Genomic DNA, 27500 nt, shown 5'->3' with positions numbered 1-27500 from the left:
TGCAAGTTCCCAGATCTAAGATTATGCTGCTGTAGTGAGGGCAGCAACATATCAGCAACTTCCTGTGCTGTTGACCATGAAATCTAGCTAAATCTTGTCAGCTTCCCCACGTTGGATGAAAAATGACTTAATGTAAGTTTAACTTATTCCAGTGCTTGGGCAAACCCATGGTCACATGAATCACCAGCTATTATGATTCATACATTTTATACAACTGGGTATTTCTGTCTAGGTTAAGAGTTGCTCTGGCAGTTGGGCTATGTTTGTTAATTGTGCTTATTACTCTGCCAGGTTTCTTGCAACAAAGGCAAATTTCATCCCTGCGCATAGTGCTAAAGAATGTGTTGATTTTATGGTTACTATTGCCAAGGTATGACTGATGCTAAGGAATGAGCCTAAACTCTTCAATAATTCTAGAGTCAAAGGTATTTTCTCATGTAGCCCAGCCTGTGTACAGCTAGCTGCCCCCTCTCCTCAGAAAAAAATCGGGAGGGAAGGGGGCAGCTGTACACATCAGGCTATACGGCCTGTGTAGCCTTCATAAAAGGAATTATTTTAGTCAAGCAAAAGGCAAGAGAAGAAAAAGACACATTTTTCCCCATCCCTACTTGCCTTACTTTTACATCTATGTACTGTGTATTTGGCTTTCTAAGGCATGTTGTGTAGAGGTCAATAAAATTTTTTACAAGACAGTATTTTTGTGTTCCTTTTGTTTCAAATGGGAAAACAATAACTTCATTGGTAAATAACTCTTGGTCACCATTAGCAAAAGATGGACCTTTTGGCAGTATTTTTGGATGGCACTGTTTACTTCTGCACTCGGAACATGACATGGCATGAAGCTGTTAAGGGGGTGAAGGTCCATAACTGAAAACTGCCCCATGTCATGTTGCATGTGTTACATACCCTCAAAGAACAAATTTCTTGCAGGTTACCTGTAAGCCTATGGCAGGATTGATACAAGAAAGAATGAAGAGGTTACAAGAGTCAACAGTTAGTGACAATGTGGTTCTTCATGCCCTTGGAAACATTGGACTTGGCAATCATGGTATCCTTTTTCAGAGGTTTTATCCCCAAAAGCTAAATATGTAAAGTCCCTCATGTTACATCATCTGATGCCACAAAGTATTGAATCTGACACTTGAGGTGGGGGAGGCAGGCACTTGACTCTTGCATGTGATTGATAAGGTACCACGTTTACAGGGTATGGGGTTGCTATCTTGATTTCTTATGAGTGGGAAGAAAGACAAAAAAAAAACTGAGAAGAAAGCACTTGCACATGGGTATTAGGCGGGAACCACCCCCCAAAACCATATAACTTCCCGTTACCATCCCCAAGGGGAATTTGTTCTCTACCCAGCTATATCTCATCACGAGAACTCTTAAAAACAATCTACCTTGACAATTACATGGAAAATAGGGCACTGGGCAAGTCTGGGAATGCATGTTCATGACTAAATCAAAATAATTATCATTGAGGAAATTATACAGTCATGTTTTCTTTCCTTAACATCTGAAAAGAGTGTTTGGTGCTTCAAGATGGTCTTAAAACTGTATCCAGGGTGTCACAAGCCACAGAGGAGGAACTGATAGACTGTAGTCTAGATCACCAAACTGCACAGAAAGTCATCAACTTCTTTGACAAAGACTGCATACAGATTTGAGATTAATGACCTCGAGTCTTTATTTCACTCTTAAATTTGGATATTTTCCACTTTAGAAAGGAGAAGTAAACTGGGCAAAGTTAACTTTTGTAAAGACTTCTAGGACAGTGGCCGGGGACAGGAAAAAAAATTGGCCAATGCCAGAGGTCTTTGCGAAGTTAACACTGCTTAATTAGTTTCCCTCTTGTTTCTAAAGGTGAATGTTTAAACAGTATCAGTATTCTTTGGTTATAACATTTCTGTTGATTAAGTATGATTTTGATTGTTATTACCACAGAAGAAAGGCATCGGCATATAAAGGGTGATACTTCTTTCAAAATCCAACTTGCCCCTCATTAGCTATAATTTGAAAATTAGACCAGTTTTCATGTAGAAACTTTTTAAAGTTCTGTAATATATTACTATTACGAAGAAAAAGGGCTTAATAACTGAATCAAAGTGCATGGATGACTTTGTGTGTATAAAGACAGTAATGACTGGTTTATAGAAAGGCATGCTTTGTCCCAAATTCTGTTAAAAGGTTACTATAGGAATCAAAGATCTGTATACACCAATCAACTCTTTACTTAAGAAAACTAACCTCTCAGTGTAGGTGGTAATTTGAAATGGTTATTTTGGGAAGTGATGCTTATAATGCTATGTGAATAGTAATGCTTTCAATTTCAAGATTCAAATGACCTTGAAGAACAAACTGCAATAATAATAATATTGTTTGCATCAGTTACTTACACAAATAATGTTTTTAATGTTCAGAACTTGTAAGTCCTAATATTAAATTAAATTTCCCTTAATTTAAAACACCTAAATGTTACATACCAGGGATAAATATGTCTTCTGAATTGATAAGACCAATTTTTGATACTGGTAGTGTACAAAAATAATGTGGACTGTGGTTCTCACATGGGAAACATCTTCCCTGCACTGTAGAAACCTTTTATCTGATCTCAAGTCTCCCAGTGGTTTAAAACCAAATATTCAGTTTTGAATATTGTTACCATTATTACCAGTAAATTAAATAAATACTGTTCATTTGATTATTGTGAAAACCAAGTTAATAAGTCATTAAAGTAGTTTCCATCTCATATAATATGTCACTGCTGTTTTCTTGAATTACTTAGGGTTCCTCGAAAAACTGTTTATACCACAACCTTGTTCTTGTTCCACACAGGACTATCTTGCATTTTATAAACGGCTTTAGCCTCAATCTTTGATCATCAAGAAAAAGACAAACGGAGCTCTGATCACGGGTTGTGAAAATAAAATGTATACAAATCTACAGCAATGTAGATGTAGCTGAAATCCCAAGACATGAATGGATATTTTGCTGCATAATGCCACTCAGTGTTATCTTCGTTTAGAATTCTGCTAAAGAAAAGGTACAACACATTTGATTCAAAACTGATCCCAGTAAAAACACACCTGTCAAATACAGAGTACACTTTTTCTTCATACAAAAATAAAAGTAAAATAGGCCATTTGCATGATGCTGTCATTTCACCACTACCAGAATCCATTTCGTTTTTCCTTTCATATTTAAATTTGGTAATCCCAGCAAGGTTTAAAACAACAAAAGCCCTAATTTGCACAAAAAAGCAAAACACTGAAGCATTCTGGTATCTGTAGCGAAACGATGGCATCGTGCATACGGCCTTTTGAGGAACAGCCCTTCCCCAATCTGTCGGCCCTCTGCCATCATGTAATCTTTTACTCTCAGAATACAGCAAAACATTGCCATGAAGAACTCCTGTATCACAGGGCCCTGATGTGATACACTCCAAGGTACTTTGTTCTAACATTGTTAGGGCATTACAGTTCTAACAAAAGAGGATGGTCACAACCATAATGCTTCTAAAAGGAAACGTATGCTTTACGATCCTGTAATAAAAAACTGTACCTGCCAAATTAAAGAACAACTTTTGACTGCAACTGTTTGTGCCACAATGGTTCCAATTTATTTAGGTTTGTGTTTAAATCAGTTTTGCACAAGAACAAAAATCTTGCTTAACATAGTGTCACTGCTGGTACATGTAAAGGCTATAGTATAACACAGACAGTGTAACTGTAGCTGCACACACACAAATGTTTAAATAACACTCACCTTCCTCTGCCGAAAGTAGTAGAAGATGATGTTAACAATAAATGGCCAGAGAATGAGAAAAAGCAGAGGTTTTGATGGGATAAATGCTTTCCACCAAGGTTGTTCACTTGTAGGAGATGCATCCTGGTGATTGCAAAGAAAGATTGCTTAGGTTAACATTTACCTTTTAGCTTAGTCTTACATTTTTAACCCTAAAATCAAAATGCACATTCTCCACACTGCTTTCCCAAAAATAAATTTCTTAACGTGTTCATCTAGAGAATTTGTTTAACAATCAAAGTATTTTTAACTTTGGTGACCATTTAGCCCCCTGTTATAATTTTTGCAACCTTTACGTTTAAGGCAGTGATATAACAGAGAGAGATTAGATACTGGTCATAGACAGAGGTTAAATGGCAAAGCACTTCTTGCTATATCTCACTGCTGCCTCTAGAATGGCTAGTAAACAAGTGGCCATGAAGTAAATACTTGGTAGGCTGGTGCAAGGTCTGGAATCAAAACTTTTGAAAGGGGTCTGGAACAGCTGAAAATTCAAAAGTCGTGTGGATGATCCTAGAATCAAAATGGCTCCCAAGAAACCTGTATGCATACAAGTATTCTGCCAGTCAATTTTACTCATTTTCACTGTCTCATAAACATGCAATGGAACTCTGTGTATTTCTTGCAAATTACAGTAAAACCTTGTTAATGCAACCACTCAAGGACCAGGGAAATCAGGTCATATTAATGAGGTTTCCAGGAGAAAAAATTACGGTTTTCTGGTGCAAAGTATGTGATCATAATAACGAGGTTGTGGTATAAACAGTGTTCACACTGTGGATTTTCAAAAAAAGGGTTAGAAAACATGTAGACCAAACAAGAACCAACCTGCCGTGCAATCACTGCTTCCTCCATTGAACTGAGGCGCCTCAACACACTTTTCATGTCCTGGTGCAGTCTTTCCAGAGCTTGTAGAATCCTGTCATTAACTTCATCACCTGCTGAGTCATAATCTGGTCCACTTGTATGATCACTTGTGAAGTCATCATCCTCACTGTCACTATCACCTCGCCGTCTGTGCCCTCTTGGAAATCGACTTGCTCTCAATTCTTGACTGGAACCTTGCATAATCATAATAACAATAGCTTTATCACTTTCCAAGTCTGGCTTTTCAATGATCTAATGTTAATTTAATGAAAGCCGCACCTAAGTCCTTAAACATCACAATGTTCTCTAACTGTTAGCCATTCAGGTATACTATAGACTCAAATTGTTACTAAGACCTTAACATTGTAAATAACAACTAAGATGCTTCTTCAATGTTAAAATAGTTGTTAACTAGGTTGGCTTTTTGGATAATGAGGTGTGGTTTGGTAATAACAGTACATGACAAAGTTTCAAATTTCAATATTCATATCATTGGAGCCAAGACTGTTGGCATTACTTGGACTCTCCTCATTAGACCAACATTGACTTGAAAAGAAAAGTTGTTTTGACCAATCTGATCTTATACCGAAATTTTAAGTGGCCTCAGTCCACTTTCATCAGAGACTAACTCAGAGATTGTTAGTAAAATTTAGGTAGACGGTCAGGCTTTCCTTTTAAAAATGTCTACTACTGATCGCAATACTGGCTCATGTATCAACACATTAATTTTCGTAGTGGTATTTCTACCTTCCTTGCTTCTAGTCCCCTGAGTTTGCCACGTCCGACTGGCATGATTCCGCCCAGATGGGTGCTGTGAGGTGTCGCCCCCACCGCATTCTCTCACAGGATGATGTGACTTCAGTATGCCCGATGGCTTTTGTGATCCTTCAGAGCTAATAAGTCCAGGTAAATCAAATTCAGTCACAGCTACATCAGCCTGACTAGCTTGTCCATTTTCAACAGTTGAAGTTATTTCAGAACAGCTTTCCTCTCTGACAGTGGACACAACCTGAGACAAGTCTGAACTGACAACAACAGGTCTATCTGAGTCACTGCTCTCCACAGCAAAAGTGACATGCTTTGAATATGGAGTGCTTGTAAGTAGCTGTGAGCCCTGCACATTGTTTTCCAGATCAGAATTTTCAGATAATTCTGTCAATGTTGAGTTTGTAGCATGTTCTGGCGATCCACTGCAATTACTACCATCCACTGAATCAATCTTTTGTTCAAGAGTGTCATCCAGATTTAGATGTTGGTCTTCAACATTATTTCCATTTTGCAATTCATGCAGATGTTCTGGGCCGATGGAGTCACAAAATTCATCTTCACTCTCATCACTTGTTAACACCAAACCATTTTTTACACTGGGTAATGGTATATCAGCATTACGTGTACTTGGTCTTAACGGTGGAACTGCAACATTAAAAGTGAAGACGGTTATTTGTTAGGAAATTGAACAAAAAAATTAGATAAACACCAAAATGTTCCAACCAAAAAGAAAAAACTATGTTAAGTGTTAACTGATTGAACCCTTTTAGCCCTAAGAGTGATCAGCATCAAATTTCTCCTTGTAATATCAATGCTTTGTAAAACAGAGTGGTCTAGAGAATTACAGGCATGATCACACAAGACGATGCTTGCCTATTTTATCAACTTCTCCCCACTACTTCTGTAGGAAATAAATAGGGGTAACATATGAGAATTCAAATTTTGATCTTAGGGTTTAAAGGGTTAAACACCTGTACATAACATAACACACCAGTAATATTATATCTCGTACATAACACAACACTCACGACCCACTCATGGTCCCAAAGTCAAGTGTTGTGCTTTTCAACATCACCCATGACAGCAAGTTATTATACTTGCAATAAAACACTCGGCTGAAGTTATATGCTCTCAACAATGCCGGATTAAGAAGACACTTTCCTCTTGTACCTATTAGTTAAACATTCCTGCACAGTCCTTAATAAAAGTATTATTTTTGAAAGAAAAATGCTTGTGCATTGCACTCTTGGCATACATAGGTAACCAAGCCTTTAATTATGCCAAAATGCACTGGGCATGAATCTCTATAGGTCATTATTTTAAAGTACTGCCTACATCGCAGACATATTAAAGATTGGATAGAAATGCGTTTTGAATTTCCTTTCATCCTGATTGCAAATCAAGACGGACTTTAGTTTCATAATTTTTGCATTTAGTTCCTAAAATGTCTGCTGTTTTATCAACATACCAGTATTCACCCTAGGTTACCAGGGTTACAACCCTAGTAAAAAACTAATACCAATACAGTCAACTCTCTCTTAACCCTTTAAACCCTAAGATCAAAATTTGAATTCTCAATTGTTACCCCTATTCATTTCCTACAGAAGTAGTGGGGAGAAGCTGATAAAATATCAACTGGCAAATTCATCTTGTGTGATCATGTCCTTAACTCTCATGACCACTCTGTTTTACAAAGCATTGATTTTACAGGGAGAAATTTGATTCTGATCACTCTTAGGGCTTGAAGGGTTAACAGACACCTAGAGTTGTTTCCGGCCTCTCTTTACTCCTTTTAAATGACTCTCTACAAGATGGACATCTCTCTAACATGGAGACATTATGCTGGCCCCAAAGTGTCTGTCTTAGTGAAAGGTGACTGTAAATTGAATACTGGTATGCCTTGAGAACAGACCTATACACACACACACAAACCTTCTGATATTCCATTTTGAAACCCACTATCATCTCTTTCCTCCTTATGTTTCTCAAAATCCTCTGGAGAAATTATAACAACTGGATTAACACCATTTGAAAACTGATGCTCCATTAACTTGTAATCTCCATTGTTTCTTAAGTCCAAGCTGTCCCTGTGAGGGAAACCACCAAATGCCAAACTATCTTGATGAGGGAAGCCATTAATTTCTGGTGAAAATTCATCACATGAACCATTTACTTCAGGTACTTTAATAATTAAGCCATTAGGCACACTATTATGATGTGGGTTGTGATGCCCATTTGATTTTAATCCTTCCTTGATCCTGATTGTTTGCAAAGGCTTTTCATCCTCAAAAACTTTAAGAATGGCAGGAAGTGGTTCATCCTGGCCTTCATATGCCACTTTGTAAAATGATTTGAGAACCTCAGAAAATTCTGCTGCTTCATCTGCATTTGGCAAGTTTTGCATGACCTAAGATGTAAAACAGATAATACGATAACATTAAATTCCGACACAACTAATTTTACCAATTTAAAGGAATTCTATGCAATGGAGAAGCCTGGCAGACTCATTGTCACACAAGGGCTGCATCTGTTATTGGTTGGAGCAAGCCAATGTCATCCAAGTATGAATCCCAAAGAAAAGAGCAATTAATTTGTGGGTTATGTTTGTTGGTTCTCATCCTTTTGCTCCAAGAGGTTCTTCCCAGGACTCCAACCAATATTTCCAACTTTTCAAGAAGTCAGTCGGGGATATGGCAGACAAAAGACAACACCTCATTCATTTTCAACATTGCCCATGATTGGTTCTTAGCAATGTTGTATCCAGTCACTGAGCTTTTCCCAAAATGTTCTCCTACAAACATGTCCCTCTAAAAACACTGCAAACACCCATAGTTAGTGACCACTGTATGTCCACTTACATATACAGATGTAAGGAACTGTTTCACAATATTTAGCACAACATAACTACCTTTTTTAGTTCAAACACATATGATTCCATTGCTTCTTCTTTTGACATCTGACCTAAGCCATGCCATGCCTCCCTGTTATAAAGAGAACAATAGTAAAAAAAATAACGACTGTTATTAGAGAGCAGGAGGATCAGGTTTATTTCTCACTGTAGTACACCTGATAAAATTGCAGGTTGACATAACTCTGGTATGGGGCGACATAACTTCAGCCGAGATGACTTGATCGTTTACCAAAAAACGACATCATCAAGTAGGAAAGCAACCCCTATGCTGAAATGAAAGACATCCAAAATCCCATTTTCATTACACTGATGTATGGTCCGGTCTCAAGGGACTTAATGTAGGATAATTAGATGCGAAATGAGGTTAACACTCGAAGCAAAAAGGGACTTGATTTGCATATAGGACAGTGTAGAACGGACTAGTAGGAGGACCATTAAGGGAACTAAAGGCGTATAAGGTAACCGTTTATTGAGCCCCATTCGCGACTGTTAAGTAATATCAGCAAACTCTGACCATTTTGCTTTCTTTACTACATCCCAAAATCCAGGCTTTGATTCACAGCATTCACCCTCTTTAGCCTGCTTGTAGAAAGCGTAGAACTGAAAAAAAATTAATAATAATGAAACCCACTGAACATTGTTCATACAAAAATAGATGTGTCACATCAATCATGTGAATAAATAAAGTGATGGTTTGGGAACAAGAGGAACATCCAGTGTTTGAAAAAAATGTGACAATTTAGACAAACATAGCTGACTGACTGTGTGGACCAAAAAAATCCCAAAAATGGTTTCTTGTTTTTATGCCAATATGGTTATCAGCATCTTTCACATCATCATCATCAATATCATCAGCGTTGATGTCACTGTCATCACAACTTAAAGACCATCCCGGATAACAGAAAACTTCCACTGCCAAACAAATGCAATATGTGGATTTTTTTCAGCTTAATACAAACAATCAATATCATTGTAATCTTAACTTGTATGCATAGACAATAAACAAATAAGGCTTAATTTTTAACTTAAATCTACACAAATCAACTGGAATTATAGTTATTTACGTTTGTTTTGCATCCTTTTGCACGGCTAAGTTTTGTAAGAATCTTTAACAACAACTAAAGAGTAAACGTCATTAAATTTATGAAGACTTTGTACTGTACTCATTCAACCTGCGCCCCACAAGAAACTTACACGAACTTTGCAAAAATTGCCACTTCGAATTCTCTTCAAGAGAATGACATCAGATTAAAGGTGTTTTTGAATTATTCAAATAAAAATTGTCAAAAAATTCCTACGTATAAGAAAAGAGAAGAAAACTGAACTTTTTAATTTTCATTTAAGCTTGCTGAACTGGCTTCACAAACTTCTGCTTACCTTTAACATAGTGTCGTACGAAGGCTGATAAGCGCCTAAAATATGAAGAAAAATAAGTTTTGAACAACTTCATTCACTCCTTTTCAACGTTTGGATTAAAAAAGGTTATTAATACCTTTTTTTGGCATTGATCGTACGACGTTAACTGCAGCATCAAATCTTGCTTCCACAGGGCCCGCCATGTTTACAGCGTTGGAAAGGTCACGTGTTTCGGTGACCTCACGACACGTTGGAAAGTGAATTTCCGGGAAATAGGAGAAATAATGTGATAAACGAAACTCCAGTCTCGCAATTGTAACGCTAACACGCCGGGTTGGTGATGGGGTTAACAACTAGCCAATAATTGGTCAAAATGGTGGCTGCCAACCGAAAAATGAAGTTTTATAACAGACTACAAGAGAGAACAATAGATTATTCTCTCTTTTAGAAACAAAACTGAATGCAAGCCCTTTGCCCTTGCCGTATTGCCAGCAAGAACGAGAAGTCAACAAAGACTACTACACAGCTGATTTAGAACAACGTGTATTGTTTCTTATAACAATATTTCGGCTGGCCATACCAGCCTTCTTCAGGTTTACAGATGTTACTGAACTTATGTCGCAGTCACAATATTATATAGATGGAGAATGTCACAATAAAAGGGACTAGAGGCGGAAATAACGCATACCGTAATTAGCAAAAAGAAGACCACTGTTCACGAGAACAGTTTTGCAAATCCTTTTTTGGATTTCCCAATCGAACAGTAAAAAGGAAATCCACGAAATCCGGATTTGGATTTCTTGATTGAAATCCACCCTGAGGACGGATTTCTCGGAAGTGAAATACGTTTTCGGATTTCGCGTTCGATTGACCAATCGAACGCAACCTTATTCTACATTAAAATTTCTATTCTATTCAGCACCGGTTTATACGTCTGAAGATGTATGTTGCAACATACGAAACGTCAAGCTAAAGTTTCATTTCTTTCCAGAAATGTGTTTATATTCCTTTTGTTTATTAACGCAGTTTGCTTTTTAGATGGCCAAAACTGAAACAAGAACTCGTATCTGCTATCGCGCCTATCAACCGCATGCTTTTGCCCTATGAGTTCAAAAGGTAAGGAATGAAACATGGAATGAAAATGATTTGAACTGCAAAAATACAAAAATTAAATGAAGAAATGACTCCTCATTGCCTCTCTGTCTGCCAAGGATACACGTCTCCTTCGTCTCCGTCCCTTCCCCTGTCTCCCCCTTCCCCTCCATCCCCTCCCCCGACGAAGGACGGACGGGGTGAAGGTGAAAGGCGGGGTTACCGTTCGATCCAGTCCCCTACCTACCCGCTCAGCAACCTCGTGCTTTGCGGTGTCATATTTTTACAGCGTAGATTTATTCTGTAAAACACTGTTTCCTCTCTCCGATATTTAAAAAGGTTTTCAGGTAAGACCGTTCACCTTCTCATTGACTTGAGTATTTTTTATCAGTTAACTAGATTGGGCGTCGAACTCGTTTACGATTATTTATCCAATTAGCCAAGTCTTTCATTGGTTCGTGAATTTTTATACGCACGCTTGAAATGAAGTTGTTCTTTACGATCCTGATGGTAATGCAGCCGTTTTTAGGTTTAATTAAAGAAGCAGCACTGCTTACACCCAGTCTACGGATTTGATATTTTAAGCGTTTAGTTTAAGGCAAATGGCGAATTTGCCGTGACCGAATTTGATTTTTTGCTCGTGGTTGTATTCATTTCCGATCTTCAATTCCTTACGTACATTTGCTTAGCTTTTGTATTCTGTTGTCAGTGTTGTGTAAATGTTTTCACATGTTGCTCAATTTCGCCTTTGACATCAAAGCCCAGCACTCTGGCTATTGATCGGTGTCCATGTGAATGATGTTCTCGTTGTGGTCGTTGTTTTTGTTTGACAAGGAACACGACGCGATATGCGACATCAGGAAAGAAAAAAGATCACGATCTGCCATAAACTTTAATGAGCATTTACACAATCTTTTATCCATAAACAACTTTTACCACAGTAGGTCTAAATAAATCGACTCGCCGTCAGGGAGAAAGCGTAATCTACTTAGCTATACATAAACGCTGTGTTAAGCTTTTGGAATTATGCATTGAAATGCTAAAGCTTGTGTCGGCAATTTTGTTTTCAGCCAGTTGTTTTATGAGTCAAAAGCAACCCAAACCTACACTCAGTGGCCAGCGGATTAGAACCCGCAAAAGAGGTACGTGTATTGTGTGGAGTTTGGTGGAATAATTTACTTTCTTTCGTAAGCTTAAACCTTTCATGTTTAATGGTGTGATTTACTGTACATTGCTGCTCTAGAGCAGGATGTCATCATTCTCCAAAATATCAGACAGTGTATGTACGTGACGTGACGTCAGGTTTAAATCTTTTCCAAAACAAAAAGAAAAAAAGAAAAATGACTTATTAATTGGAAAGATCAGTGTTTTCCTTTATGTGTGCCGTAATGTCTCGCAGAACCTTGTGGAGTTTGGAGAAAAAGGGCTAACAGAAGGAAATAAAGGGCAAAGGTAAAAAAAAAAAACATCACTTCCCAGGGTCAAAAGTGTAAAGGGTGACAGTCATGCCTCAAGGCAAGGCCACAAAGCCTTTAAACGTTATTTCACCCATTCATCCCCGAAAATTTTGCCAGAAAAATGGTGTTTGAAGCTTGTCAACTAGGGGCATTTTCTATTTTGTTTGAACTAGCCAGCCAGACCAGTCAGGTTGTAAAGAGGATTCCTGTATTAATCACTGCTATCCAGCCAGATCAGTCTATTAGTAAAATTAATGCTATGCTTAGTGGTGGTGACTCTAACTAGAAGAAGACATCTCATCTTTTTACATGTTCAACGCACAAAAATCAACAATTTACTTTCTTTCAGTGGTGGTGTGTTTTAGGGAAAAATTAGAGAAAACACTAACATTTTATTTTCAAAATGACTGGTCCGGCTTCCCTGGTAGCAGAGGGCTCTCACGGCAAGACAAGAAGGAGAGGAAAGAGAGACTTCTGTCAGCCTCTGATGCATTTTCTATCACACATGCCCTGTCATACAGTCTCAACAGGGCATGCGTATTCCACATTAAACAAAATGGGTTTTAAAAACCAGTAAGTTTCTGCAACAAATGTGGTTAGTGGCTACATGAAAGAACACATCATGATCACAGGCTGGCAGAGGTCTCAGTCTTTCCTCTCCTTCTTCTCGGCCAGTTCTGACCGTTCGTAAGTGCCCTTGGTCATGCTGCCTTCTATTCACAATTTCCCCAAAAGAGACAAAACTGGCCAAAATGTTGTTTACAAGTTCAACGCTAGGGATGGGTTTGTTACTGATGGTTAATTGCTGCTTACAAAGTTCTTTTGCTGTTTTTATCTATTTTAAAAACAAATCCCTGTAACTGCATACAGCATGATTTCAATATTTCACTATTTTCTTTTGTTGTGACGTCCTTTTTAGTCACCTAATTAATTTCATCAACAGACGAAAAAGAAAAGCAAGATCCTCTTGCATTTCGTGATGCTATAATACAGGGGTTGCAGGAAATTGGTAACAATGATCTAGATCAGGTAAGTGCTTATTTTGTTTTTGTTTTACAGAATCACTCATTAATTATAGAGATTTTTCCTGTAAAAGTATTGAAGACATCTTTCGGAATAGCTGATGATATGGAATACATTAAATTCTGCAACTAGTCAAGGTCAAGTAATTTTTTGCCCATTTATAAATCCTCACCTTATCTGTATTTGGGGCATGTTCAATTGAACTTATTCCAGAATAAGAATTAATTCACCCTTTTCACATAGACCATCATGCACCTTGTTTACCCCCCCCCCCCCCCCCCAAATTTTGCATAACCATAGTTTTCAATTTCTCCTGGGTATCACGCTCGTCCCAAGAGAAATCGAAGACAATTATGGCTATGCAAAATTTGGGGGGTAAACAAGGCGTATTATGGCCTATGTGAAAATGGTGAATGGAATAAACTCTACAAATCCCTTTTTTTGGTGCAGTTAATGATCATTGCATTGCAAAATCTTGAAATGTGCTTGAAATAAAATATTCTGCTCTATGTAACCTTTAATGGTCCAACAATAAATAAATTATGGCACGAGATTTGCAACAAAACTTTTGTGTATTGTTATTCCAGAATACAATCAATAAGCAAAGCGTTGATATAGTCATACAATGGGCAGATTTGATTGACTGTATTCTGGTAAATAATAAATGGAATTAGCATAATTGGTTGGCAGATGATATTCAGAGCTGTACATTTAGCTGTAGTAGAGCTCTCTATTGTTACCTTAACCTAAATGAAAGGCATTTGAAACAATTATTTTTCTCTTCACTCTAATTCCAGATTAATTGGATTTCAAATAAAATATTATTATGATCGACAAAAAGCACTCAATGTAACATTGATTTGTTAATACATCCACATCAAGGTGCATCAAATACTGTTGAATTGGTCACATCTTGGAGGCAGCATAGCTGAGCGGTCATAGTTAGAGTGCTAGAATTGCAATCCGGAAGCCCTGTGTTCAATCCCATGGCAACCACTAGCCAGATTTGTTCTGGGTAGTCCCAAGTTTAACTCCTTGGTCATGCCTGTAAATAGCCAACTAGTTTGCCTCTGGCCAGTGGGGATTCTTAACCATGACTGTTTTGTTTATTTCAGTTATTTGTTTCTGCCCTTTAGTATTTGCTGGGCCACAATATACAACGTAAACTGCTGGGTTACCATGAATATTATTGTATTACCCCTACAAAGTCATCTTTTTTCATTTTGTGCAAATTTAACATTTTGCATTTGTTGATTTCTTGCTGTGTTTTACTGTTGTCAGGTGTTGACGTTTCTTGACAAAAGTGGGGGCAAGTTAAATTACCGACTCTATGGAGAGTGCCTCTTTGATATACTGTTTGCGGGAGGAGTTCTCGGTATGATGTTTCTCCAATCTAAATTGAAAGCTGATTAATTAGCAGTCGCTAATATAAAGCCCATGTAAATGAAGAGATTACGCCAAGATCTCAAAATTTGACTAGATTGATTGCAGAATACCCAGCCCACTAAATATCTCACTTAAAATACTGCTCCCGCAGTCCCCCACAGTTGTCTGATTTGTATAATATATTCTGACATCGGCTACAGGATGGAGGGACTGCGGGAGCACTAGTATAATTCGTTCTATAATCACATTAGTTACTTGACATCATCTGTGGGAGTGCAGGACTGCTGGAGCACTAGTTGTATACCCACTTGATATTCACTTTTCAGTGACTGTGGGGTGCGGGACTAGCAGAGCAGTCATATTACTCACTTAAATTTAAGTATCCAGCATAATGAAACAAGACTGCATGAGCAGTTGTTGTTCAAGTAAGATATTTAGTGTGCTGGTTATTCTGTAATGGCTCCCAAAATGCCTTAATGAATGTCAAAGACCTTTGGGTACTCGAAAAGAAACACAGCCGAAAGTCTTACATTATTGTGGTGATCTGGGCTACCTGCTCTACTGGTTTTTTCTCTTCATTAGATTGTTTATAACTTAACTAAATTTATTTTTTATATATTTCAAATACTTTATAGCCCCTGGCGGAAGTATATTGGAGGAAGGTGAAAAGGCAACATGGAGAACATCAGTCTGTGTGTTTGAGGCCAATGATGAGGATCTTAAGACCTACGTGCAGGTGTGTTGTACAATACAAGTGCTCAATGATCGCTCTTATCTCCATAATATTGTGCTGTGCTGTTATTCAAAATCTGTGCAAAATAGTTTTTTTAAAAAATAATGTTCAAAAATGAATTGAGGTGGGGAGGTTGTGTAAAGGCAGGTTCCATCCTTCCAGAACTTATTTTGAATAATTTACGATCTCTAAATGCCAAAACTCTCTCAACTACAACAGTTATAAAATTATTAAGTGACAGAAAGTGGTTATTTCTCCAAAAACTGAGGAGGCAGCTTGACTTAGTGGTGAGAGAGAGTTCTGTGCTTGCAGTATGGAGGCCCAGCCTGTCCCCTAGCTGGATTTATTCCTCAGGAGTCCATGGGTTCAACAACTTGGAACTTACAGTCAAACCTCCATCTGCAACCACCTCTCATAAATGACCACCTCTCATAAGAGACTATTCCTCTAAGTGACCACCTTTCCAAAACACCAATATTTTGCCAATCAAAGCCTTATAGTCGGAACCTCCCATAAACAACCACCTGCTATGAAGAACTTCGACCACTATTTCGTGACTAGGGCTTGAGGGAAATTTAGAATTTCCTGGCCATAGCTGAGGAAAAAGGGGGCAATGATTTGGGAGGGGAGCTGAATCAAGGCATGTCTTTTCACTTTTATTCTCCACAATGTCTGCAGGTAATAAACAAAGTTATTGCACGGTACAGGTACCTGCAGAAGGCATTTGAGGAGGAAATTCAAAAGGTCAGTTGTTAGAAATTGATGTTGAAGAATCAGGCAAGCCAAAGGTCACAGCTTTATTTGTTGTACATTTTCCATTTTCACAATTTTGCATAATCACTGTCTCTTATTAATTTTCTTCGCGGTATTACAGCCACCCTAGGAGATTTTGGAATCAGTGCTGATGCAGCATTTTTGGAGTGCAAATAAGATTTATTATGGGCAATACATAAGTGGGGAATAGTTTGTTGTAACCTTGCACTCTTCACACATACTTAGCCCAAGAATTAAAAATTAAGAGTCAGAGCAGATGAGAAAAATGAAATTTAGTCTTTACATTTCACAATTGGATAAGTTCTATACCTAGCACGTTTCTTGATAGACTTTACTTGACTTAGGCTGGATACCGAATCGCAAAAAGTCAATAGCCTTGTGAAGGGTGATGAGGTTTCTGGAACTTAGGCTTCTTATCATATTCAAACTGTTGAAATCCACTAACTTAACCCACCTGGGCTTTACATATTGAGACGAAGGCCAGTGCTGTTGGTCATCAATGTCATGGTGTTTTTTTGTTTTGTCAGATCTTGCTTTTCCTCAAAGGATTCACTGAAGATCAGCGAAACAAGCTTGCCGTTGTTACCGGAATTATTTTGGCAAATGGTGAGGTTTGATACAAAGGTCTTTGTTACTCTGCTGTAGGTTAACTAGTATAACAGGGTCACAGGTTAACGTTTAAGATTCAGGTTTTACCAGTCTAAAATTATGATGATTTTAATGCTAAACACAGGTTTGACTGATGTAAATTGTACTACACTATTGTATTCTATTTTATGTTTGTTATTGATGGCAATGGAATCCTTTTTAATACTTAAGCTTCATTTTTGCATCAAACTGTCAGGTTTTGTCCTTGGTTTTTGCTTGCTTTTCTACTGTGCTTGTTTTCATATTTCATACTATGTACTAAATTATAATTTTGTTACATGTTTATTGCAGGCATGGCACCGCCCACATGTTTGAACAAACTGTCAAGTGATATTCTTATCAAAGAAGGTGAGTACCTATTTTTTTATGTATACTGTCAATCGTTTGTGCTACATTTATACTAACACTGGTGTCAGTGGATCCTAATTTGAACTAGTGGAAAAGAAGTGATAGTGTCCTTAAGCAACAACAACATTTTTACATGTATCTCGGACAACAAAAATAACAACCAGAAGTGCATCTTATCTCTCTTTGAGTACCCTGACCAGATAATGTTATACTGCAGGATTTAAAAAGGGGTGCCAGCCCTGTGGGTGGGGGTCTGCCATATAAAAGCGACAGGGTTGCTTGTCGTCTCACGTAAGGGTGTAAATTGCAGATTTTGGTCTCACTTCTGGGACAGAAAGTCACTATATTTGCCCATTCAGGTACCACTTAAGGCTGTGCTCAAAGAAATTTACAATTATGTACTTTTGTCACCTTTTAGTATATTATTTTTATAAAGGGACATTTAATATGCCTACAGTAGGGTAGCCTAAATATTATTTGACCTTATTTTTCCATAGGAATTGCATTGCAGTTTTTGACCAAAGTTTTTCAGTCCGTGGTAAAAGAGAAGGATTTTACCTCTCTCAGCTCGCTGATAAGAAAAGCTGAGCTGGAGAATAAACTAATGGTAAGTAAATTGAAGAGCTGCCATAATATGGAATAAGGCCTTAAGTGACTCAAGTTTTAACGTGAAATTCTCCCTTTGTCTCACAAGCATATACTGGGCAAATTGACAGGAGAATATAGCAATTTATCAGAGCTCACTGTAGGCTTTATTCCAGGCACCCTTCAAGTGCCCGCCAGTACCTTAATTTATCATCACCAGTATTCTTAGCAAAAATGTTAGTGAGACTAGGCAAATAATAATAATATTATTATTGAAACAAACGATTTTAAATGAGAAATACCTTAACGGGTTTAAGACTTCCAATTATAAGTAGAACGTGTTGAAAATTTAGGAGTTTCTTAGCTAAATTTCACACTGATTGTACGTTTGTTGAAGCTGCGGGATCCGGCACTTACCAGGAATCTTATGTTGACAAGACTGTGGTTCAAATCAAACTTAGGCCTAAAATATCATTTTATCCACTCTTTCCTTGACCTTTGACAATCACTTGATTTTATTTGTCTCCATGTGTACAGGATTTCTTTCCTCCAAACAAGCAAACTCAAGAAATGTTTGAAAAGCATTTTAATGCAAATGGTCTGGATAAACTTGTGTTGTTTCAGGTAACTTGATTGGTTTATTGATTGATTGATTGATTGATTTGTTTTTGTCACATTACAAGTTTTAAAAATATACCGAAAAAATATAGATTGAAAAATATGGTGAGGTCTGAACTGGAAGTCTGGGGCTTTTATGTGGTCCAGGCCAACTAAAATTTACTCCAACTAGATACAGTGCAGCTGGCCAACTATTTTATTGATCACACTTTAAAGGTTTTTAAAAAATAATCTGAAAAACCATCCTTGATTTTTTTTTTCTGGTGCAAATATGAAGCTCTCTGAAAGTAATGCTCTGCTTACTTCAATGAGGCCCCCTTAGCATTGGTACAGATATTCTTGAATTTCAAGACAGATTATTTCATGTATTGAGGGGGAAACCCTGTTCCTGTTGGCATTTTATTATTTTTCTTCTTCTCTTTTCTTTTTCTGGCCTTTTTCTCATCATTATTTGGCTTTATTATAAAGCTTCATTCTTGTAGTTTGCTGCTGTAAAGCTGATCAAGTAATTACTACTTGTTAAAACTTGTGGGTAGTGGTAAGATAAGATTTTCATTTGAATTTACTGTCCACTTTCCCAAGTTTATTATGGCTAGTAAACTGATCAGAATTGTTACATTTGGGCAAAAATAAAGTTTAAAAACACTTACTATTTTTAAGTGACACCTACAATAACATAATTATGTTTATGTTGGATTTTAGAAAGCCCAGCAAGCTATGGGTACACGAAGAGCTTTTCAACAGCAACTGAAAGAGATGCTTACAGAAGAAACACCCGTGAAAGAAGTAAGTTGTATGCTTCATCAAGGCTGTGTTCTAGCAGCACCTGTTTGTCCCTGGTGCCCTACTTTTGCTCTTAAGCAACCAGGAAGTTGTTTTTTCATAGAAATCATATGCTGTATACCCTGGATTTCACAGGTTCACAGCACCAGGCTCCCTTCAATTTTTCTTGGTGCACAGCCTTGATTTTAACTCTCATCAACATTATTTAAAAAAAGGTTGAAGGTTTATTTATAGTGGAAGTGAACTTCTCTTATCGAGCTAGTTTAGGGGCACTCCTCTCAAATAATTAGAAACAAATAAACCAAATAGAACATAACAGGGTTAAAACTGCAACTGGCAAGAAGTAGCCAGTGGGCTATGTACAAGCATGGTGAAGGATTTAAACTCCGTGCAACAGAGATGACATCCAGCCAGTGGCCGTAGTGGTAATAAACCCCGGACTGCCAGAATGCAAACTCAAGCGGTGATCACTCGGCCACGCGCTCACTCTCTTTGAAACTGGAGTTATTCAAACATAGTGAATATCATATCACCAAAAAGATAAAATATTGGGTAAAAAACTTTTCATTTTTTGGAAGGGAGGGGTGGGAAGTATCAGGAGATGGCTGCTGTTTGTGGGATTAAGTTTTTTTTTCATTTTTTGTTCAGATGATAGCAACTTGCAAGGAAGAAATGAAAAAATCAGAACTTCTTGAAGAAGATGTGGTTTTTCTGGTAAGATAGTATGTCAACTCACTTTACAGTAAGTTTGTGTGATCTATTAAAAAGAGTTAAAAACAAATAATTTATTTACATATTATTATTTTATTCAGCTACCTGTATGCATGGTACGCATGTGCACACCTGAAAAAGTCATGCACAAAAAAGATAAATAAATAAAAAAAAGTATAAAAAATAAAACGTTGATTTCAAAAAGGATATCTAAAGATAATAATTATTTTAACAGCACAGTTTGCCTCAATTCATTCAACTCTGGTTGTTTCTCTTTTTACCAAAAACTTGTTCAGATTCCTAACCTTTAAGCACATCAATAAATCCTGGGTGCAATGGCAAAGTTGTTATAGTTATAAACTGATAAATCAGTAAGTGTAAGTATTTTTGTGGTGTTGTCTGTGTAGGTGTGGAAAGGTTTGATGAAAGCAGTGGAATGGAACAAAAAAGAAGAGTTGCTGCATGATCAAGCTTTGAAGCATCTCAAGGTACAGGAAGAGTGTAGCTTACACGGCGGATGTTAACAGGGGAAGGGTAATGGGGAATTCAGTTGCATGGGGTGAAAGGGAGTTCATTTCCCCCACTCCTCGTGCTCCCTTGCCCCTGAATTCCCTCTTGCCATTCTCCTTTTAATTCCCTCCATGCAGGCTATAAAGACTGCAGGTCAAAGAAAACTCTTAGACCCTCATGGTAGTAGAATTCCGTGGCCTCCAGTGGGCAATACCCATTAATCCCCAGTATCCACATACAAATTCTCCAGACTGATGTCTACATTAAATTTTTTTATTATTTTTTCATATAAAATTAGTGGAGAGAATTGTTTTGTTAAAATGTCAAAGCATCCCTTAAGTAATCATTTTTTTTTTTAATTCTCATAACCTTATCTTTTGAGTATGTATTGATATTGTTATAGGAGAAAATTTATTTTAATCACTCTTCTGGCTTTAATCTTTTGTAGAATTATGCCCCACTTCTGGCAACATTTACTTCTCAAGCAAAGTCAGAGTTGACTCTTTTGGTGAAGGTGCAGGTAAATCGGCTCTAGTAACTAATAATAATTAAAACCAGTCTCGTAACTGCCTGCAGTATCTTTGAAGTGTGCTGAATAGTGTTTCAAGATCAGTAGCAATTCTCTCTCTCTCTCTCAAAAAGACATGAGATTTATTCAGAAGCATGGTAAAAAATGAAATTTACTTCTGAAAGAAAGAAATTGTTTTATGCTTGATGTCACTGATCAATGCTACATTTCTACAGCTGCAAGTGAGAGGACATTCCTGCCATCTGCGATGTTGTCATGTGGATTTCTTAGTTAAGACATGAAAACCGAGGCACTTAACCTCACTCTGCTTGCTGCAACAAGAACGTTAGGAAAGATTTTTTCCTTTTCCTCCCTCCCTTTACACTATTTGATGGCAGGTGTGGCCTCATCTTTTCTGATTTTTAGCCTTTACACGGTGTAATATTGAAAAAAGTTGACGTTACTCTTATTTTTTGGCAGGAATATTGCTATGACAACATGTCCTTCATGAAAGTCTTCCAAAAGATAGTGATGCTTTTCTACAAAAGTGAGTGTGAATAATTGAAGCTTACTATAAAAAAATTAGTAGATAATAAGGAGCAATTAAATCTTTTGCTCCTATACAAAGATGCCAACCTCCACACATCTAAAATCTGGAGACTCTCTTTTTTGCACTTCCCCTGCCCTGATAAATTGACCCAGTCTGTCAAAATTAATATTATGACATGGCCATGGCTTAGGACATTATATGAAGTCTTACGTGAAGTAGATACTATCAAAATTTGCTTTCATCATAATTTGTAATGATGAAATAGTCTTTGTCAGTTAATAAATACGTGCAGAAATGTCCGAGAAACCATACAATATTAAATAAAAAAAGTTTGAATTTTGGGGGAAAAGTGGGCTAAATTTCAAACTAAAGCACAGAAAAGCTCAAAAGTCCATTTTATATGGGAGATTTGGTGGCCCGTACGGGAGTGTGGAAAATCAGTGCCATATCCTGGAGAGTTGGTATATATGCCTATAGTTCACATTAAAGGGAACCAAAAGCAAAAGACAGCCCTGCCCATAAAGGGACTTCAATCAACTTTCTCTGAGACAGAGACACCAATGGGACAGTTAGTCTTGGGGAGATGCAGTGCTGGTTCAAAGTTGACAGTATTCAATATTTCCACCAGGGATCCAAACTAGCAAAGCATTTACAGGGAACCCCACTGGATAGAATTTAAACCTACAGTTTTTCGAGCTGAGACAATGTGTTGTAGGCTGTTGTGCCATCATGGCTTTGTGTGCCTGCAAGCAAGCTATCCATTTGGGAATTTAACTGAGAGGTACAAGGTCTTGCACTTGTGTGAATCTTAGGCAGTGTGAGCTGGGATAGCTGGCTTTCAGAGCTCTTATAGAAAGCATACTCAAACACTATGACCTTGCTTGGGAATAAGATGTTCTTATAATCTCATGACCTAACCTCCGATATTGTGATTGCTTCTTGTATTCAGCTGATGTATTAAGTGAAGATGCCATAATCAAGTGGTACAACGGAGGACATTCAACAAAAGGGAAAAATGTTTTCCTGGAACAGATGAAGAAAATGGTGGAGTGGCTTCAAAATGCTGAGGAAGGTAAGGTTTGAATTCAAAACAAAAAGTCTCCTTTTGTCTTTACATACCAGTATCTTTTAGAAAAGTGGCTGATTTCTACTTTCTTACCGGTCACTTCTATTTGAGGACTCACAGAAATCTTTTCATGACCTTTACCAAAAGACCAATCACAGGCAAAATCCTGGAACAGACTGTCCTTTGTAAGGGTCTAGAGCAAGGATTTGTGCACTGATTTGCAGATACTATTTTAAGGTTAAATTTATCTGGAACAGATGAGACTTACACCAGTTTTCTTTTCTTGCACTAGAAAAGCACTGGGAAACCACACAAACTTTGATAACAAAGTAAGCTCTTTAGCATCAGTGGTGTAAGACATCTTCTGAATGTATTTTTTTTTTAGAAACTGGCTCAGAGGAAGAAGATGAAGAAGAAGCCTAATTTTTACTTTTGCACAGCAAGCAAGCCACATAAGTGGAGCAAAATAATACAATACCAAATGTAGCGTGAGTGGAAATAAAACAAACAATGCAATGTGGTTTCAAGGTGGTTATTTACTGCATCATTTTATTAATTTGGAAAGCCAACCTCTGACTACTTTATTTTTATCGTGGAGCAGCTTACCCTGCTAGCAGAGTTGCTTCGATCTTTCCAAGATAAATTAGGACGAGGAGGCAAAGTTCCTTCCTCTTCTGGACTTGTCTAGGAAGATTGTGGAAGACTGTTCACAGGATAGAAGCAGCTGGAATGTTTTATGTTACAAAGGGATTGCAAAACCTGATTTTGTTTCAACAACATCTCAGAGAGGAGACTTTGGTTTCAAGAACGTGTAAATTTAGAGCTGAAATCTAACTTTTCTCAGGTTTGCTAAACTCTTAGGTGGTTGCCACTTTGGTCTGGTAAAGTACAGGAAAAATAAAGTTTAAATGGGATTCTTCACAAATAAGCTACTGTACAAAACATTCAGTTAGAGATGTTTATTTTCTTATCAAAATTTAAGTTACAAAGTGGCTTTGCAGATGAAAGCTACAATATTATTCCCAAAGTCTCTCCCCTTCACTTCTTTCCAGAGTAAGTGAGGGAGATCCTAGATAGGATGTTTTCTCTTTATACTGATGGAAAATCCTTGCCAGCTGAAAGCTGTGGTTGCATAGTGTTCTGTTTCCTTGGTAATTGTGGGAAAAGCTTTCCGCAAACTCTCCACTTGCCATATTTATTGGTCAGGTGCCGCTCAAACACTACATAGTCAACAACTTCTCTGACCTCTTTATCGCTTCCTTTTATATGCCGTCCATGCTTATCTTTAATTGCCATAACCTTTAAGGAAAAATAGAAACTGTTACTTCAGCCTGAGTTGCAGCCAGACTTGTCATTCAAAACATGGGTAGAGAACTCATTATATTGGGGTCTGCAAGACAGCCAACTGTTACTTTTAAGAGATGTCTTTGTGATATTTTCTTCCTGTTTTCTATGCGTTGTGCAATGTTTTAATGGCTCTTCATAGACATTTTTACTGTGTTATCAAACTCAACATATTATGAACGTTGGTGTCCGGTGGTTTCACCAGAGTCGAGTGTAGTGTTAGGTGTGTCTAGGTCAAGTGTAAGGGGGCTGGAAGAAACTGATTGATTATCTTTTTTAAAAGCCCAACAATCTACCACATGTGCCTGTGAAATTATTTGTTAATAAATTATTGTCTTCTTACCTGTTTTGAATGGATTCTGACTGTTATTTGAGCAAACAAATTTGTCTTAGTCTCCACAGGGTTTGCTCGAACATGTACTACCTTGGGCCTTGTTACAGTTGACACGTATCGCCAGTGAAGATTTTTGTCCGGAGAAAAGTACAGATTCCTAAGTGACTGAGAAAACAAAAACAACAAATTTGTTGTTCATAAGCTGCAGACAAAAAAGAGTGCAATCCCACTTGTTTGAACTGTCTGGGGAAAAGCAGCCTGCACCAGTCTTTCTCTGGAACAGTGCTTGAGTCCTTGTTATGGGCCCACACCTGTGTACCTGGATATGAGAACACCCCATGATTAACCTGTTAAAAAAAACTATTGTCGATTTGCCAATCATTATCAGGTTGAAAAGAATTCCAAACGCACTTCCGATAATTTGTCGCGTCCATTGGGAGCCCAGTACAAGGATCTCAGGGTTCCTTTGCAGAAGTTACTGACCGGAGTTCTATTATGTCTACCATGTAGGCAAGGGAAAAGAAAATCTGTTAAATATTAGGATGTTCTGGCAATATATCAGGTGTAATATTTAAAGTGTTTGACTAGGGAAAGGACTTCAGGTTTTTGTTTGAATAATCAGGAGGTTTGAGAAATTAAAATTCTAGGATAAAAATATTAAGCTAGTTTGGGATGAAAGTCATGCTTAACCACAGTCTTTTTACACAAAACTTAATATAAGAAAGGTTCACTATTCACCTGTTTCACTCTTGAGTTTTAGGATAAAATCCTGAACAATAGTAAATTTAATATTCTTTTTTCTTCCCTTAATTAAGTGAAGGCCAAACCATGAAAATGTTAATACGGTACATTGTTTGGCTTACCAAGTATACTGAACTTGTTGCATTATCTTGAAGTTTTTGTTTATCTTTACTGCAAAAAAGGAATTATGTCCACATTAATTGTTAATAGCACAAAGGTAGCTATCTAGGGCGCAAGAACTTGGTTCCCCACCCTTTCTATCCAAACAACCCTATGTTAAACTTAGTTTTTTAAAGCAAGTACTTTTTTGTTACTTCAAACAATCCTTGTATGTGCCTGGGTTTGTGGATTATTAAGGCTAAAGGAAGTGAAACTGTTGAGACTCTTGTTATTATATTTAATTATTTTTTGAAGTGTCCGATGATTCACCTAACTGGTTGACTCAAAAAACAAACACCAAAAACAATATTTTCCTCTAAAGTGACACTATGCAATAAAACACAAGGTTTGTAGGAAAAAGAGGAATGATCCATAAATGTTAAGGGTCTTGACTGTAAATAAATACAGAAGGATGGTGAGTTAGAAAGGGTCTTGGTTGTTAAAGAAATTCTCTTCATCAATACTTTGGGAAATGGAAAACTAAGTCAAGGTGGAGGAAAAATGTTTATATCAGGATTCAAAGGGTTAAAAACACACACTGATGTCAACAGTCATTCCACTTACCTGATAAGAGCTTTGTTCACATCAATGTAAATTTCCTGAGCCTCATTAGCAAATTCTTTCAACTTGAATGGCTTACAATGCTTTCTGACATGAACAAGGCTAAAATATAATCATAAAATAAGTCAAAGAAAAAGAAAGTGGAAATAAAATTAAGATGTGTTGTTAATCATTCACTTCCCTTTTCACTGTGGTTACTAATCCAGACTCAGTTGTTCAAAGGACGATTAGCGCTAACCCAGGGTTAAATTTTAATCTGGGTTTCTTTTTCTTTTGTTCAAAAGCATTTTCTAGGATAATTTTCTCCATTCTTGTGAGATTTACTCTTTCATATCTGAATTCAAATTTCACACTAACCCTGGATTCTCTTAATCTAACTTTGAACAACCCGGTCCTGGTGTCAAAGAATCCTCGTGACTACAGACTAAATTTCCACAATTAAAAGAGGCTGTATGTTTTACATAAAACAGGCCATATCCAATATTCTCCATGATTTGTTGCTTATTTTGTTTCTTCTTTTTCTATTGATGTCTAATAAGTGCAGAATGCCATTAAAGTAATTTTGTATAATACCTATAAATAGTCCATAAACCATTTTTGAAAGCATTCCACCTCTCCTTTATACCCTACAACAAAATAATACGATCAAGTAAATTCAATCACACCAATCTTAAGACACTACAAATTTCACTTCACAGAGCTGGCTTTCAATGCAACCATCATTTTTTTTGCTTTATTATATCTCATGCTGTGTGCTAATAGTCACTTTTGGACTACAAAACCTTTAACACCAGGAATATTTCTGGAATGTGAAGTGTGCAAAGGGTTTTTGTATCTACTTACCGATAGTGTTAAGATGAAGAATCTTCTTACAGGAAGGTAATCACTAAAGATCATTCCTGAAAATCAACAGAGGACCACTTACAATATTATTGCTAAGGTGGGATGAATAAGTATGCTACCAAATCATTAAAGAAATCAGAGCTTATAGATTTACAACTAGTGACACATTTGGACTCTCAGTTGTGTTGGAAGGCATTCATTTTATAATTCAAAATTCAACCCTCGTGACCTTGTTGTCCTCTGATCTTACCACAAAACCCTGATTATTTACAGTCAAACCAGGTCAAGCGTACCCCCCAGGAATACAGTAATTAATTTATTATTCAAAAGTTGAATCCGTTGCTAGTTGTAGATTTCAGATTGATCTCTGCATTCTTGCATGTGTAATGAGCCGTGAATTCACACGCGAGGCAGTTATGAAATTTCTACCAGCTCCATTTTCCTGAAATTGATGTAAATGTCTTCTAAGAAGCTTAATCCATTCAAAGATTTCCAATCTGACCAAATACAGAGAAGTTCTCGTAAAATATTCACTGCTCATTACGCAGTTACGGGAACGACTAACGGATTCATTTTTCAAATAATCAGTTCATTAATAGAATCTTGGGGGGTACGCTTGACTTGGTTTGACTGTAAAACTTATTTATGTCGTAGTATGTAAAACCTGCTGAACATGTCACTATACAAACAGATACCTGGACTATCAATAAAGAAAGGTCGGTCCATTGCTTTCTCCTTGTTCATTTTGGATATTCCAGGCATTGATTTCCTGACATCTTCACGTTGCTTTTTCATTGGGTTGTTTCTTTTAGGGAAAGGTGATGATTTGCTCATCTTAGGTCTCCTTTGTATGAGTAAAATGGATGTGATCATGGAATCATGTGCTCTGATGAGAGTTGGAAGATTCCATACCTGTGGACATAATTGCAATGAGTATAGTAAATCCACTCTAAAGCTCCCCATTTTAGAGGAAGACACATTTCCCTTTTTTAATAATTTTAACCAACATTGTAGCCTTTGTAG

General features: G+C 37.2%; 4 protein-coding genes across 4 annotated transcripts in view; 2 read left to right on the top strand and 2 right to left on the bottom strand.

The window, feature by feature from the left end:
* LOC140930127 (protein SPO16 homolog) overlaps positions 1 to 1664 on the top strand; it is a 2441-nt gene extending 777 nt beyond the window's left edge. The window contains exons 4-6 of the mRNA XM_073379792.1: positions 292 to 370; positions 931 to 1048; positions 1522 to 1664. Coding sequence (XP_073235893.1) covers positions 292 to 370; positions 931 to 1048; positions 1522 to 1664 — 340 coding nt within the window. The remainder of the gene's footprint in view (positions 1 to 291; positions 371 to 930; positions 1049 to 1521) is intronic.
* On the bottom strand, positions 1660 to 9919 carry LOC140930126 (acyl-CoA-binding domain-containing protein 5-like). Its single transcript, XM_073379791.1, has 9 exons — positions 9840 to 9919; positions 9725 to 9759; positions 8862 to 8947; positions 8345 to 8417; positions 7369 to 7843; positions 5416 to 6081; positions 4630 to 4862; positions 3763 to 3885; positions 1660 to 3026 (listed from the first exon to the last, which is right to left on the bottom strand). The coding sequence occupies exons 1-9, from the start codon at positions 9904 to 9906 to the stop codon at positions 3009 to 3011; spliced, it is 1776 nt and encodes a 591-aa protein (XP_073235892.1). The 5' UTR covers positions 9907 to 9919; the 3' UTR covers positions 1660 to 3008.
* Positions 9920 to 11028: 1109 nt separating this feature from the next.
* On the top strand, positions 11029 to 23015 carry LOC140930124 (eIF5-mimic protein 2-like). The gene is made up of 17 exons (XM_073379789.1): positions 11029 to 11142; positions 11866 to 11937; positions 13196 to 13281; positions 14557 to 14650; positions 15297 to 15397; positions 16073 to 16138; positions 16696 to 16774; positions 17108 to 17164; positions 17662 to 17771; positions 18287 to 18373; positions 19070 to 19153; positions 19799 to 19864; positions 20269 to 20349; positions 20820 to 20891; positions 21360 to 21426; positions 22379 to 22501; positions 22881 to 23015. Exons 2-17 carry the CDS (start codon positions 11877 to 11879, stop codon positions 22916 to 22918), a joined length of 1272 nt encoding a protein of 423 aa, XP_073235890.1. The 5' UTR covers positions 11029 to 11142; positions 11866 to 11876; the 3' UTR covers positions 22919 to 23015.
* A 117-nt stretch (positions 23016 to 23132) lies between these two features.
* LOC140930125 (large ribosomal subunit protein mL45-like) overlaps positions 23133 to 27500 on the bottom strand; it is a 7435-nt gene continuing 3067 nt past the window's right edge. Inside the window, exons 2-8 of the mRNA XM_073379790.1 lie at positions 27173 to 27389; positions 26478 to 26533; positions 26208 to 26260; positions 25638 to 25736; positions 25037 to 25085; positions 24183 to 24338; positions 23133 to 23794 (exon numbers count right to left, since the gene is read on the bottom strand). Coding sequence (XP_073235891.1) covers positions 23585 to 23794; positions 24183 to 24338; positions 25037 to 25085; positions 25638 to 25736; positions 26208 to 26260; positions 26478 to 26533; positions 27173 to 27389 — 840 coding nt within the window. The 3' untranslated portion in view covers positions 23133 to 23584. The remainder of the gene's footprint in view (positions 23795 to 24182; positions 24339 to 25036; positions 25086 to 25637; positions 25737 to 26207; positions 26261 to 26477; positions 26534 to 27172; positions 27390 to 27500) is intronic.

Source organism: Porites lutea, chromosome 3, assembly GCF_958299795.1.
Source record: "Porites lutea chromosome 3, jaPorLute2.1, whole genome shotgun sequence".
Taxonomy (NCBI): Eukaryota; Metazoa; Cnidaria; class Anthozoa; order Scleractinia; family Poritidae; genus Porites; species Porites lutea.
This window is presented reverse-complemented; position numbering and strand designations above follow the sequence as displayed.

What these genes read in the sequence shown, in the direction of transcription:
- LOC140930124 (XM_073379789.1), top strand. Translation starts at nt 11,877, where the DNA reads ATGAGTCAAAAGCAACCCAAACCTACACTCAGTGGCCAGCGGATTAGA. An exon ending in GTTTGCGGGAGGAGTTCTCG is followed by an intron (nt 14,651 to 15,296) that starts GTATGATGTTTC and finishes AATACTTTATAG; the next exon opens with CCCCTGGCGGAAGTATATTG. An exon ending in AGTGATGCTTTTCTACAAAA is followed by an intron (nt 21,427 to 22,378) that starts GTGAGTGTGAAT and finishes TCTTGTATTCAG; the next exon opens with CTGATGTATTAAGTGAAGAT.
- LOC140930126 (XM_073379791.1), bottom strand. Translation starts at nt 9,906, where the DNA reads ATGGCGGGCCCTGTGGAAGCAAGATTTGATGCTGCAGTTAACGTCGTA. An exon ending in GTAGTAAAGAAAGCAAAATG is followed by an intron (nt 8,418 to 8,861) that starts GTCAGAGTTTGC and finishes TCTTTATAACAG; the next exon opens with GGAGGCATGGCATGGCTTAG. An exon ending in AAGCAGTGATTGCACGGCAG is followed by an intron (nt 3,886 to 4,629) that starts GTTGGTTCTTGT and finishes TGCAATCACCAG; the next exon opens with GATGCATCTCCTACAAGTGA.